Source organism: Wolffia australiana, chromosome 11, assembly GCF_029677425.1.
Source record: "Wolffia australiana isolate 7733 chromosome 11, ASM2967742v1".
Classification (NCBI taxonomy): domain Eukaryota; kingdom Viridiplantae; phylum Streptophyta; class Magnoliopsida; order Alismatales; family Araceae; genus Wolffia; species Wolffia australiana.
In genome coordinates this window covers 12,919,640-12,934,709 of record NC_135845.1, presented here as the reverse complement: position 1 = coordinate 12,934,709, position 15,070 = coordinate 12,919,640, and the positions used below count along the sequence as shown (strand labels likewise).

Sequence of the window (15,070 nt, the reverse complement as noted above, 5' to 3'; positions counted from 1 at the left end):
ATTAATGAAGAATATTGATAGTTTCATTTGATATCCCATGGGATGCCAAGCTAGACACCATGCTATGGAAAAAACACAAGAGTACATAAACACAAGAATATAACCTTCGCCATCTTCAGTTATTTTTATGTATAGTTCTTCATGTGGCCTAGTTAATGGTCAAACCCTAATTCACCAGTCTATTTAGGGTATAGTCAATGGCAAAAATCATCGGAGAACACCATTGATATTTCCACTACCCAGGACAGGGATTTAACTACATCTTCCTTGTGTCAATGTCATATTAGACTAATTTTGGATGACCCAATCTTTACCAGACAAGCATATTCATAAAATTCTTCATAGATCTGATCTAGGATAAATTAAAATTTGTGGTAAAAGAATCATATGTCATAGTCAAGACACAAACTTCCATCCATAAGGTGTCTTTGATGTCTCATGTCCAAGGCCTACTTACACAACTGTGATTGATAATACCATTCAGGGATATATACAAATAAATTTTGTGAGTGATTTCCCTATAGAGCACATAATACATGTCCTAGTGCCTCCACACTAATGGCTATGAGGTCGACCATAATCATCAGATGAAAGGGACTATATAATCTTATTATTGTTTAATATCTTCATGCACTTCTTCAATATCCTTCGAAAAGGAATTTTAGAGACTATGTTAAATGTATAGTGATCATCATATTCTGATCTCATCATAATTCACCTATTCACTGTGTGTATTTGTTGACTTCATTTATAATCAACACACTCACATTATGGTGAGTATCATGTATCAGTTAATGTTGAATGACATGGGAAATGTGGGACTGTCTTGGAGGCCATATAAATTCACAAATTTTAATTTTCATGTTCATTACACTATAGTTTTGCAATGAGAAGGTTTTGGCTAGCTCGACCTGCACTAGGATGGTTGTGAGTCATATTCAAAGATGGTGTCATGACAGTTCTCATCGATGCAAAGGAGTAGGACATCTCATATTTGCTCCATGCCCAATACAATTATGGCACAGTAAGTTAACTTATAAAATAGTTCCCCATTTCAGCAGTTAGAGGAACAAGTGGACTGGCTACTGACACCTTGATTATGCTGATAAAAAAATCAAGAGCATAAATAATATAGGAATGACCATATACATTAAATAAAAAGCAGTTTTTTATGTTAACTGGTAGACATGAAGACAACATAAGGTATTTGTGATTTAATATAAATAACATGCTATAATTTGAAAGTAAAGGTTTAAAAGCAAATACAATCATTGCTGTTTTACCTCAGTTATACCATTATCAGATATAAAAAAATTAAATGTGGAAAAATGAATATTAGGATAGAGAGAGAGAGAGAGTCAAAGATATTGATAGAGATAGAGAGTGATACATAGATAAGAGGAGAGACAAGCCGTTATTTTTTAAAACACTTTAGAAAAAAATTAATAGATAGGCTTAACATTGTTTCAAATAATTTAAAAATATTAAAAACTAGTTCTTATTTCCCCATCGTACTCTGCTCAACTTTCTATCATCTGCCTTCCAAGAACTGTCCAAGAGCAGCCCTCATAATGTTGTCATCCGCCATTCATTGCCTGCCATCATGTTGTCATCTGCCATCCATCAGCCGTCATCATGCCATCATGTGCATTTCCATCAAGCCAAGAAACATCTATCTCTCATCATCCGTCTCAAAATCTCTCATCCTGATCGTCCACTGAACAGTCTCAAGATTTGGCTAAGATTATTGTCCCTTGTCCTCTGCCCAAACACTGAGATGGGTCCACTATTCAAACGGGTTCGGACAAAACATACATCAAAATCTCACAGAGTCACAATTATACGTCCCTCACCCATCCTGTCACAGAGTATGGCTCTATAAATACCGAGGGAAGACCTCCTTTCTCGCTCACTCTACTCGTTCTCCCTTTACTTTTATCTCTCTCTCTCTCTATATCTCTCTATCTTTCTATCTCTTTCTCATCATCGCTATGTCGAGCTGCGGTAGCTGCGAGTGCGCCCATGAGAACCAGTCCGAGTGAGTGGCTCTTCTTTATCTATCTCAGCTGCTGTTTGTGCTCGTTCTTACTTGATGGATGATGTTTTTAGGAAGAAGGGCGATAGCTTCGGCATGGCGATAACCGAGGCTGGTAACAGGTGATAATACGGCTGAAAAATGAAGAAGCGTCTTCTATTATTCTCACACGATTTTCTTATGATCATAGCTTCGCTTGTTTCGCTGCGGATGTCGCCGAGAACGATTCAAAGTGCCGCGGCGGACCGAACTGCTCTTGTGCTAAGTGCATCTGCGGACACTGATCATGTTCGGAGAATTGAATACTTTTATCGTTGATTATTTATTCAAAAATAATAATAATTTGAGCTGAGATTGCGCTTTGTGATGAGCAGGGCGGGTGTTTTCTGTGGAATAATCCGGCGACGCGGCGTTCTGGGTCGCTGCCACGTGTTGGTGAAGCTGCTAGGGAGTCGGTTTCTTCAGGCTTGCAGCGGCTCTTCTTCTCTGTTTTTTGTGTTGTTATCATGCAGTGAGTGGGAATCCCATGCAGTGTTTCTGTCATTTTCTCCCTCTTTAGTTTCTCTCTCTTCCGTTTTGTCCGTCGTTAACCCCGTTTCGAGAGCAAATCAATTGTCTCTTCACCACATGTCCAGCTCTCTCTCTGTTTCTCCATCGTAAGATTCTTGTTTTCGTGGCGGGAAGAGGAGAGAGAGATAGAGATACAGATAGAGAGTAGCCGCTTCCTGGGGAGGCAGAGAAAAGTTTATTACCCAATGATTACAGTAGAAAGCAGTGATTTCCCGTTCCCTTGCATTCTCCCTCTGTCTCTCTAGTTCTGAGAGAGTAAGAGAATGAAGGTCTCTCTCGAGATAGATAACTATGTAAAATAATCACCCACGCGATCACTCTTTATCTATCTATCCATCCATAAATATATCACTCTCTCTATCTATACAAAATTATCTTTTTATCTAACTCTCTCTTAATCTATTTCACTGTATAAAATTATAACCCACGAGATCAGTGTGGAAATCAAACGTTTCCTATTGCAGCTGCTCTCTATCTATCTATCTCTCCCTCTTGCCAAGCATCCAGATTCACACAATGATAGTTACCGTTCATGTAGCTGCACACACGCACTCTACCTATCTATCTGTCTATCTGCCTGTCTGTCTATGAATCTATCCATCCATCTATCTATCTGCCCATCAATCTCTCTCTCTCGATCTATCTACCTATCCATCTATCTCTCTCTATCTATCGATTTATCTGTCCATCTCTCTCTCTCTATCTATCTACCTATCCAGCTATCTCCCTCTATCTATCTGTCCATCTATCTCTCGATCCATCTATATGTCCATCTCTCTCTTTACCTATGTATCTGTCCATCTCTCTCTCTATCTATCTACCTATCCAGCTATCTCCCTCTATCTATCTGTCCATCTATCTCTCAATCCATCTATATGTCCATCTCTCTCTTTACCTATCTATCTGTCCATCTCTCTCTCTATCTATCTACCTATCCAACTATATCTCTCTATATACCTATGCAGGTATCTCTCTCTCTCTATCTATCTATCTACCTATCTAGCAACCTCTCTCTATCTATCTACCTATACAGCTATCTCTCTCTACCTATCTATTTATCTGTCCATCTATCTCTCTCTACTTATCCACCTATCTCTCTCTATCTATCTATCTTTCCATCTCTATCTCTATATATCTATCGGTCCATCTATCTCTCTATCTATCTATCGGTCCATCTATCTCTCTATCTATCTATCGGTCCATCTATCTCTCTCTCTATCTATCGGTCCATCTATCTCTCTCTATCTATCTATTGGTCCATCTATCTCTCTATCTATCTGTCCATCTATCTCTCTCTATCTATCTATCGGTTCATCTATCTCTCTCTATCTATCGACCTATCTGTTGAGGAAGGAGTCTCAAACTTGGCAAACTCGGCGGGGATCTCCTGTTAGGACTTAATTAAGAATAGTTAGTAAAATGAACATATATACTCACTAGAGACTTGGAAGTTAGGATTCAATGTAAGTTCAAATATAGCATAGGATTCAACATAGATGACTAGGATTCAACATAAGATTGTTATAATGGTCAGGATTAATTCACACATATAACCGTTATAACTAATGGGTCTGCGACACCGATCAACGGCTGTGATCGGTGCACCCGCCTCATTATAACGACTCAGATTAGATCTGAAGTGAACGTTATACAAGAGGTTCACGGCACCGATCAATGGCTGTGACCAGTGCACCCTTTTTGTTATAACGGCTTAGATTAAATCTGGTTTTAAATGTTATATATCTGTTGTAAACCGTTACAGCGAATATAAAAAACAAACGGCAATTTACTATCTTTAGACTATATACATATTATAAATACTCAACCAATGTCACATTCAATTTCTTGAGGGAATACAAAAATCCTGTCTACTCTTCTTGTTCTTCTTCTGTCTTCTCTTCTCTCTACTCTCAATCTCTCTCCCTTCTCTTCATCTTCAAGGTTCAAGATTCTCAACACTATCCACCTATCTCTCTGTCTATCTCTGTCCATATCTCTCTCTATCTACCTTTCCACCTATCTCTCTCTACTATCCATCTATCTGTCCATCTCTCTCTCTCTATCTATCTACCTACCCATCTCTATCTATCAATCTATCTATCTATCTACCTATCCATCTCTATCTATCTATCTACCTACCTATCCATCTCTATCTATCTACCTACCTATCCATCTCTATCTATCTATCTACCTACCCATCTCTATCTATCTATCTACCTACCTATCCATCTCTATCTATCTACCTACCTATCCATCTCTATCTATCTACCTACCTATCCATCTCTATCTATCTATCTACCTACCCATCTCTATCTATCTTTCTATCTATCTACCTATCCATCTCTATCTATCTCTATCTATCTATCTACCTACCTATCCATCTCTATCTATCTATCTATCTATCTATCTATCTATCTATCTATCTATCTATCTATCTATCTATCTATCTATCTATCTATCTATCCACCTATCCATCTCTATCTATCTATCTATCTATCTATCTATCTATCTATCTATCTATCCACCTATCCATCTCTATCTATCTATCTATCTATCTATCTACCTACCTATCCATCTCTATCTATCTATCTACCTACCTATCCACCTCTATCTATCTATCTATCTACCTACCTATCCATCTCTATCTATCTATCTATCTATCTATCTATCTATCTACCTACCTATCCATCTCTATCTATCTATCTATATATCTATCTACCTACCTATCCATCTCTATCTATCTATCTATCTATCTATCCATCTACCTACCTATGCATCTCTGTCTCTCTTAACCATTCTCTCTCTACATTACAAAGCTTCCTGCTTTCCATGGTGAAGAGAGTGAGAGAGAACAAAAAATCGGTGAACCCGTTACAGAAACGAGGACGGAACAGAAAGAATTTTAAAAACAGTCAAGGACCGCAAAAACTGCTCTGCGAGAGATTCTCAGCCCTCCTCCGGCCAATAGAAGCAAGCCTACACGACTGCTCCTTGAGCAACTCATAAACGGGCGGCGCCGCCAGCGGATTCATCCCAAATCCGTCGTTTATATCATCCAACCCGGCGGCCATCAGCTGCCACACGGCGGCGCCCGCGCCGGCGCCGCCGTGGAGAGCAGACTTAAACACCACGTCTAGAACAGCCTTCAAGAACAGAACGCGGTGTTCATGCTTGAATCCTTTCGCACGATCGGACACGCCGAACTCGGTGAAGAAGACCGGCTTCCTCAACGCTCTGTCTCCGTCCTCGATGTGAGATTCTGCCCATCTGACTGCGTACCTGATTTTTTCTTCAATCTCCACTTCCCTGCCTGCGAGCCTGCGCTCCGAAGATGAGATTTTTAATCAGTTACGTGAAATTGAGATTTTCCTGCATGGAATTTGATAGTCAGTCTGTGATTGCGACGCGAGTTTCGGGAGTTTTTATTGATCGATTCAACGCGGTGTTGTTCTTCGTATGATTCTCCTTTTTTTTTGCATGATGGGTAACTTTTTGGAAGAAATCACGACACGAGAGAATAGAGACAACGGCAACGACAGAGAGAGAGAGAGAGAGAGAGAGAGAGAGAGAGAGAGAGAGAGAAGAAAAAAAAGGGAAAAGAGAGAGACAGAGAGAGGAGAGAGAGAGAGATATATAAACAGATCAGAGAGAGACAGAGAAGAGAGAGAGAAAGGGAAGAGAGATATGAACAGCACAGAGAAACAGAGAGGGTAGAGAAATAAATAGAACGACGAGCGACAGAGATAGGATAGAGAAATAAACAGAACAGAGAGAGACAGAGATAGGATAGAGAAATAAACAGAACAGAGAGAGACAGAGATAGGATAGAGAAATAAACAGAACAGAGAGAGACAGAGATAGGATAGAGAAATAAACAGAACAGAGAGAGACAGAGATAGGATAGAGAAATAAACAGAACAGAGAGAGACAGAAGAGAGAGAAAAATAAAGAGAACGAGAGAGAGAGAGAGGAAGCGAAAATTAAACAGAACAGAGAGAGACAGCGAGGAAAGGGAAAGCCACAGACAGAGAGAGATCGAGAGAGCGAGAGAAAGCCACAACGAGAGAAAGACAGAGAGGAAAGGGAAAGTCACAGACAGAGAGAGAGAGAGAGAAAAAAATCCAGAGAAAGAGAGAGTCGCAGAGAAAAAGAGGAAAGAGAAATGAAGAGAGTGAGAGATAGATAGAGTAAGGGGAAGGAGAGAGACAGAGAGAAATCAACAGAGTGAGAGATAGATAGAGTTAGAGAGAGGAGAGGGAAAGATAGAAATCAACAGAGAGAGAGATAGATGGAGTTAGAGAAAGGAGAGGGAAAGATAGAAATCAACAGAGAGAGATTGATAGAGTTAGAGAGAGGAGAGAGAAAGAGAGAAATCAACAGAGAGAGAGATAGATAGAGTTAGAGAGAGGAGAGGGAAAGATAGAAATCAACACAGAGAGAGAGAGATAGATAGAGTTAGAGAGAGGAGAGAGAAAGAGAGAAATCAACAGAGAAAGAGATAGAGTTAGAGAGAGGAGAGAGAAGAGAGAAATCACCAGAGAGAGAGATAGATTGAGTTAGCGACAGGAGAGAGAAAGAAAGAAATCAACAGAGAGAGAGAGAAAGAGTTAGAGAGATAGAGAGAGTTAGAGAGAAGAGAAAGAAAGAGAGAAATCAACAGAGAGAGATAGATAGAGTTAGAGAGATACATAGAGTAAGAGAGAGGAGAAAGAAAAAGAGAGATCAACAGATAGAAAGAAGAGAGAGATACATAGAGTTAGAGAAAGAGAAAAAAAGCAGCAGAGAGAAAGAGATGAGAGAGAGAGATCCACTGAGATGAGATAAAGCCAAAGAGAGAGAAGAGAGAAAGAAACCGAGAGAGAGAGGAGAGAAATAGAGAGCCACAGACAGCGTCATTGAAAGAGAAAGGGGAGAGAGAGAAAGAGAGCCACGAAGAGAGGGAGAAAGGGGAAAGAGAAAGAGGGAAAGCTACACAGAGAAAAAAGAAGAGGAAAGTTGCAAGCAGAGAGCTAAAGAGGAGAGAGGAAGAGAGAAAGCCACACGCAGAGAGAGAACGAGAGAAAGTCAAAGAGAGAGGAGAGAGAAAGAGAGAAAGCGACAGAGTGGGAGAGAAGAGAGAGAAAGTCAAGGACAGAGGAGAGAGAAAGAGAGAAAGCGACAGAGTGGGAGAGAAGAGAGAGAAAGACAAAGAGAAAGGAGAGAGAAAGAGAAAAAGCAACAGAGTGGGAGAGAAGAGAGAGAAAGACAAAGAGAAAGGAGAGAGAAAGAGAGAAAGCAACAGAGTGGGAGAGAAGAGAGAGAAAGACAAAGAGAAAGGAGAGAGAAAGAGAGAAAGCAACAGAGTGGGAGAGAAGAGAGAGAAAGACAAAGAGAAAGGAGAGAGAAAGAGAGAAAGCAACAGAGTGGGAGAGAAGAGAGAGAAAGACAAAGAGAAAGGAGAGAGAAAGAGAGAAAGCAACAGAGTGGGAGAGAAGAGAGAGAAAGACAAAGAGAAAGGAGAGAGAAAGAGAGAAAGCAACAGAGTGGGAGAGAAGAGAGAGAAAGAGAGAAAGCAACAGAGCGGGAGAGAAGAGAGAGAAAGAGAGAAAGCCACAGAGAGAGGAGAGAGAAGAGAGAGAAAGAGAGAAAGCCACAGAGAGAGGAGAGAGAAGAGAGAGAAAGAGAGAAGCAACAGAGTGAGAGAGAAGAGAGAGAAAGCCACAGAGAGAGGAGAGATAAGAGAGAGAAAGCCACAGAGAGAGGAGAGAGAAGAGAGAGAAAGCCACAGAGAGAGGAGAGAGAAGAGAGAGAGAAAGCCACAGAGAGAGGAGAGAGAAGAGAGAGAAAGCCACAGAGAGAGGAGAGAGAAGAGCGAGAAAGCCACAGAGAGAGGAGAGAGAAGAGAGAGAAAGCCACAGAGAGAGGAGAGAGATAAAGCCACAGAGAGATAGGGGAGAGAAGAGAGAGAAAGCCACAGAAGGAGAGAGAGAGAGAGAGAGAGAGAGAGAGAGAGGAAATGGTGGGAATAGAGATAGGCGTGTAGAAAGAGATCTTACCAATTATCAGGGTAGATGTGTACGGAGGCGAAATCAATAGCGGAGATGTTCGCGTTGCGGATGAAATCTGCGCCGAGCTGCTCCGCCCATTCTCCAGGCGGATTTGTTCTTAATTTCTCCGAAGAACTCTTCGGCCCGTAGAATCCTTCCACACCCACCGTCAGAAGATGCTTCTCATCCAGCGCCTTCACATAATCAGACATTTCCTCGATCCATCTCTGCAATCCATCCCAAATCTCTCTCAAACTATGATTCTAAATTCCAATCTTGATCACCCGCAGTAATTCAAATTAAATACCATCAACAAGCGTCTCAGTCAAAAACATAAGTTACGGTGAAAAAAAACTAGTTACTAAATCTCCCTCAAAGTATGTTTCTCAATTGAAATCATGTTCACCAGCAATAATGAAATCAGGAATTTGATTTTAAAATTAGTACCATAAACACGGGTTCGAATCCAAGAACATGATTAAATTAAGGTGAAAATTATGATTTTCAAAGGAAATTATATTCACCAGCAGTAATTCAAATTTGATACCATAAACACACGTCTCAGTCGAAATAACATAAGTTAGAGTGAAAAAAATAACTATATACTGCCAGAGCGGATGCAGCTCATCATGAAAGAATAATTGATGAAGTATATGAAATTGATGAAATTTTACTCCACTTCCTTTCTCTAAAAAAATAAATTGATTGAGACCCATGACTGACCTGAAGAGTATCGCCGGAAGCATCGCTTGAGCACCGCGGTTCGTTCATCAGCTCCCACCCGAAGATTATCGGATCATCTCTATACTCTACCCCAGTCAGATGATTTTTTCTCGTTAAAAGTGTCTAAAAAATAGGCCAAAATCAATTTATGCAGGAGCAAGAACACATAAAAATAAGATATTAAATACCAAAGACATACCTTCAAGTAAAGTTTAAAATAATTACGAATCGAAGGATCAACGAAGAAGGAATCGTTGGAAGAGCTCAAGCCGATACCCTCTTCCCATGCCCATTTCACGTATTGGATCTTCCCTCCATAGTCTTCCATGTTGTTTGCCAGACTGAGAAGAAGTCTAATCTTGTATTTTCGAGCCTCGACAAGAACTCTATCCAGTGCCTATATCACCTTACATATAAGTCACCACTCATAATTTTTAACTTCGTGCAATGGATTAATGAAAATGAGCTCAAGAAATTTAACAAGAGACGTCCATCTGATAGGAAATAGTGCAAAGAAGTAGAAGAATTCGGATTGCTACAGCCAATAATTTCGGAGAAACTATAGAAAAACAAAGAGAAAAGTGAAGATAACGAAACTTGTTGAAAATGAGCTCAAGAACTTCAACAAGGGACTTCTATCCGATAGGAAATAGTGCGAAGAAGAAGTGGAATTCGGATGGCTACAGCCAAGAATTTCGGAGTAACTATAGAAAAACAAAGAGGGAAGTGAAGATAACGAACATATTGAAAATGAGCTCAAGAAATTCAACTAGGGACTTCTATCCGATAGGAAATAGTGCAAAGAAGAAGTGGAATTCGGATGGCTACAACCGAGAATTTTGGAGAAACTTAAATGAAACAAATAAAAATTCCCCTCTCTCCATAATAAAAGAGGATTTCGCCACAGAAAATTTCAAACATGTGGGTAGCTCAGTTCCTACAGAGACATTATCATGAACTAAATAACTAATTGAACAGGGGGGGAAAAACTAGGCGGAAGAGACAAAAAAAAACAAGTAATCAATGCGCATTCATACGATCTGAGAGGACAAGGTAATTAAAGCCCGAGAAAGCAGAAATCATCGCATTAATTACCCTAAAAACGCGCTCATCAAACCGACCGAGAGAGACCTGGAGTGCATTGTAAGCGCCGTCGTTGAACGCCCAAGTCCTGCAAACGGTGAGACCGATCTCATTGCCAACTCTAAAAATCTCTCGTACCTTGTTCAAACTAAATTCCTCCACCGCCCGGTCCATCAACCAATAAGAATTCCATCCATTCACATAGAACGGACTACCATCAAGAACAAAATTCGTCCCATTTCTCCCAACAAAGCTCATCTCCTCCGCCATTTCGCCAAAACCTACGTCCCGAAATATTAAGAAAATGAAACCAGCAGCGATGGCAGCGAGCCCGAATACAGGGCAAGTCAGATTATTGAACGCCCGCAGCTTTCTTGGCCGATTAGATGAAGCCATGCTCAACTTAGGAAAATGCGGTTTAATCGTTCTCTCATGGCCGCAGATCGCCGAGAAAAGAAGAAGGGAGAAGAGAGAGCTGTGTCGTGGAGTGTGGTGTAGGGCCTTATTAAATTGATAATGGCAGGTACTCGTTGGCGACTTAGGAACTATTAGAATATAGATTCATGATTATTATTCCGCCATTAAAGCGACGACGTGGTAAAGCTGCAGATTGCATGCTGCCGCTACCTGTCCTACTGTTCTTGAATGATTATCTTGCGATTTTAAGAAAAATTTAGCTTCTCGAGGAACTGGGTTCACCTGGGAAATCCAAGAAGAACGATTCTTGATTAGTTTAATTATCTCGGTCTGGCTTAATCAGATCTGCTTGATAATCAAACAAGACCAATCACGCTACCCCAGCTGTACTTGTTCGAATCTTAATAGGCTGGCTACTGCTCGTGAATGATTATCTTGCGATTTTAAGAAAAATTTTAGCTTCTCGAGGAACTGGGTTCACCTGGGAAATCCAAAAAGAACGATTCTTGATTAGTTTACTTATCTGGGTCTGGCTTAATCAGATCTGCTTGATAATCAAACAAAACCAATCACGCTACCCCCAGCTGTAAATGTTAGAATCTTAATAGGCTGGCTACTTTGTCGTCGCGTACGGCGCGCGTGGAAATCGAAACGTACCACGGATACGGATCCGGAATACGGATCTGGTCCGTTAAGCCGGCCAAGAACGCGTCGTCTTCATCAGAAAGCGGCGCTCTTTTCCGCGAGAGAAATTTTTTCGAATGCGAGTTCTTCCCGATTCCACGGAAGAGAAATTCTTTCGATCGAGGGAGAATCAGAGGCGGAGATCGATCGCGAGGCGCTCTCTAATGGCGATCAATCAAGATCGGGGATCGAGGCTCGAAGAAGAAGAAGGGGGAAAATCGTCAGGGTTTGGGAATCCGGATCTGGACATCGACTCCAAATCGGGGAGATCAAGGGGAAGAGGAGGACGAACCGGGGAAGAGAGGAAGCAGCCGCGGCGGCTCGCCCTCGCGCGGAGAAGGAAGGAGGTAGAAGCCTCTCTCCGCCGCGTGCCGGTCGCCGGGGGAGTCGCCGCGGCAGAAGGGATCGGGGATCAGCGGCGTGACCGGGCTGAGCTTCAAAGAGGGGAAATCAAGAACGCTGGGCGAGAGCTTGTCCGAGGGCGGCTTCTTGCCCGAGAAATCGGCCGCCATGAGAGGGTTGATGCGGAGGTTCTTGAAGCTGTTGTGGCGACGGTCGGCGAGCTTGAAGGCGGACCGCTTCGGTCCGGTCCGGCACGCCACCGGCGCGACCGGCTTCCCCGCCGGCTCGGCCGCGCCGGTCAGCATCTGCACCACCTGCTTGAACGACGTCGCGTCGGCCTGCACGAACGTGGTCGGGAACGGGCTGCCGTCCGCCCCGCTCGTCCCCATCTCCGCCGCCTCCTTCGATCTTCCCCCGTTCGCCATCCCCCTTCGAGCAAGCAAGCGAGCGAGCGAGCGAGAGAGATTTGGGAATGAAGTAGAAGACTGGCTCTGACCAGGCCTTGTTTTTGTCCGTCTTTCCCACGAAGTCCACTCGCTGTGGAGCTTTTGCGGAATTGTCCGATTTTCTCGCGTATTTGTCTTTTCGCCCTTGGTTGTGGAGATTTTCTGTGTGGCCCCCTGACCAGACTTTTGCTTGCATCCGTGGAAGTCTTTTGTTTTTTTTTTTACTGTTGTTTGACTAGACTTTCATTTGGGTTAATATGGAGTGTAGTTTCTGTTTAATTTATTTTTGTACTCTTGTTTGAGAATATTTAAAATATGCCCCTGGCCAGACTTTTGCTTGCAATTATTGGAAGTCTTTGTTTTTTTTTTGCTCTTGCTGGAGAAGATTTTCTATAACCCCCCTGACCAGACTTTAGTTTGGGTAAATAGAAAGTGTAGTTTTTGTTTAATTAGTTTTTGTACTCTTGTTTGAGAATATTTACGATATACCCCTGGCCAGACTTTTGCTTGCATTCATTGGAAGTTTTGGTTTTTTTTTTTTTTTTTTTAACTCTTGCTTGAGGAGATTTTCTATGTCCCCTGACAAGACTTTCTTTTGGGTTAATAGAGAGTGTAGTTTCTGTTTAATTTGTTTATGTACTCTTGTTTGAGAATATTTACAATATGCCCCTGGCCAGACTTTTGTTTGGGTTAATTCGAAGTCTTTAATTTTTTACTCTTGCTAGAGAAGATTTTCATGTGCCCCTGACCAGACTTTCATTTGGGTTAATAGAGAGTGTAGTTTTTGTTTAATTTGTTTTTGTACTATTGTTTGAGAATATTTACCATATGCCCCTGGCCAGAATTTTGCTTCGGTTAATTGGAAGTCGTTTTTTTTAATCTTGCTTGAGAAGATTTTCTATATGCCCCTGACCAGACTTTCATTTGGGTTAATAGAAAGTGTAGTTTTTGTTTAATTTTAATCTTGTTTGAAATTATTTACAGTATGCCCCCAGGCCAGACTCTTGCTTGGGTTAAGAGGCTGTCTTCTGTCTGTTAAACTTCTGCAGTCCTTGTGTTTTCTACCTTTCTTTGATTATATTTTCTACATACTCCCAGGCAGACTTTCATTTGGGTCAATAGAAAGTCTAGTTTCTGTTGAATGTGTGCAGTCTTTGTTTCTTTACTCTTGCTTGAGAATATTTTCTGTTATGCCCCTGCCAAGACTTTTGCTTGGGTTAATTAGAAGTCTAGTTTATATTGAATTTGTGATGTCTTTGTTTTTTTACTTTTGTTTGGCAAAACTTTTCTATAGGCCCCTGTTTAGACTTTTGCTTGGGCTATTAGGAATTCAGCTTTCCGAAGAATTTGTCTAGTCTTTGATTTTTTACTCTTGCTTGACCAGACTTTTGCCTGTATAAGAGGAAGTCTAGTTTCTGTTGAATTAGTGCAGTCTTTGTTTTTTCCACTTTTGCTTGATAATAGAATATTGACTAGACGTCCCTGAGCAGTCTTTCACTCATACTAGGTTCTCGCTCTTCTTTGAGTTTTTCAAGTGTGTTTCAGCAAGTTAGAGAGATGTAAGGAGTTCCATATTTAAAATCGGATTACTGTAAATAGTGTTAATAAAACATGAAATTTGCTTTCTCTAAAAATCAGATTCATTGACACTTGAGTTATTGCAAGATGGTCAAATGCGTTATAATGTTTTTTTCACCCTTGTTTGAGAATACTAATGTTATGGCCCTCACAGACTGTCTCAGATCAACTTTTCACCAAGGAGAGTGAGAGCTAGAGGTGTTGATTACGAAGGAGAGCTAAGTTACGTTTCAAACAATAAATATAAATGACATTTTTTAGTATACATCAAGTTGATAATCCCTTTAATCATACAGTATAGTATCTCTGGACGTTAATAAGATACAATTGATGGATTATATTCCGTCTTATATTAAAATATACGGATTAGCCGTAATGTTTTAGTGGACAGGGGGTCACAGACTGGAGACCAGCAAAAACACATGGGAATAGTCTACTGGATACATATTAAGGAGAGTAGGAAAGTGCATTAAAAAATAGGTACATTAATATTTAAAATACACAATATTAGAGGGACTCATCCGGACAACTTTTGGGAAGCATGCGTAGATGATATAATATTTAAATGTATTTTAAAGTAGTTTGATGAGACGTCAACATACTACTTGCAACTAGATGTTGGAGATTATGCGGATGGGTTTGACTTTTAGAGGGTATTTTGGCTTCGCATTGAATTATTTTTTTAAATTTAACATTAAAACTCTTGTCTTCTTCAGTAAATGCATTCTTATACCTCAAACTTATAATTTGCACACGAACCAAGTGAGCTTTCTCGTGTTAACCTTGGATGCTCGATATCCGGAAGACCGCATCTTGGAGTTTTGGAAAAAGACAGGTGAATGGAAGACTGTAGAGCAGAGTCATAAATGAGAGGGCAATAAAATAACTATGCGTCGATTTCGGCAAGCAATTAAGAAACCAGTGGTAAATATTAAATATCGTTTTTTACTTTCGTAAGTCGATCATTAATTTGGATAAGGTTCAAAGAAGGTCGGTACCTTTTTCCTGAAGCGGACTTGGGGTTTTGTCGTCCAGTTCGACTGATCCAGGTCAACAGGTCAACGTCATGGCTCATAGTGGGTTCACCTTGTCTCTGGTTTTTCTTCTTGATTTTTAAGAAAAAGCCCTTAAATTCTGGCACAGTTGAGCTTCAGCTGAGAATAGTT

At 40.9% G+C, this 15,070-nt stretch overlaps 2 protein-coding genes and 1 long non-coding RNA gene across 3 annotated transcripts; 1 reads left to right on the top strand and 2 right to left on the bottom strand.

Annotated features, from left to right (window-relative positions):
• Window positions 1–1,910: 1,910 nt before the first annotated feature.
• Window positions 1,911–2,661, top strand: LOC144709508 (uncharacterized). The gene is made up of 4 exons (XR_013583046.1): window positions 1,911–2,038; window positions 2,110–2,157; window positions 2,226–2,323; window positions 2,410–2,661. It is a non-coding gene; the product is annotated as an uncharacterized LOC144709508 (long non-coding RNA).
• Window positions 2,662–5,429: 2,768 nt separating this feature from the next.
• Window positions 5,430–10,930, bottom strand: LOC144709881 (mannan endo-1,4-beta-mannosidase 5-like). Its single transcript, XM_078583533.1, has 5 exons — window positions 10,450–10,930; window positions 9,554–9,751; window positions 9,355–9,477; window positions 8,641–8,858; window positions 5,430–5,923 (listed from the first exon to the last, which is right to left on the bottom strand). Exons 1-5 carry the CDS (start codon window positions 10,831–10,833, stop codon window positions 5,518–5,520), a joined length of 1,329 nt encoding a protein of 442 aa, XP_078439659.1. The 5' UTR covers window positions 10,834–10,930; the 3' UTR covers window positions 5,430–5,517.
• Window positions 10,931–11,733: 803 nt separating this feature from the next.
• LOC144709621 (VQ motif-containing protein 4-like) lies at window positions 11,734–12,525 on the bottom strand. The gene has a single exon (XM_078583205.1). The coding sequence runs from the start codon at window positions 12,303–12,305 to the stop codon at window positions 11,808–11,810; it is 498 nt and encodes a 165-aa protein (XP_078439331.1). The 5' UTR covers window positions 12,306–12,525; the 3' UTR covers window positions 11,734–11,807.
• Between the last annotated feature and the right edge of the window lie 2,545 nt (window positions 12,526–15,070).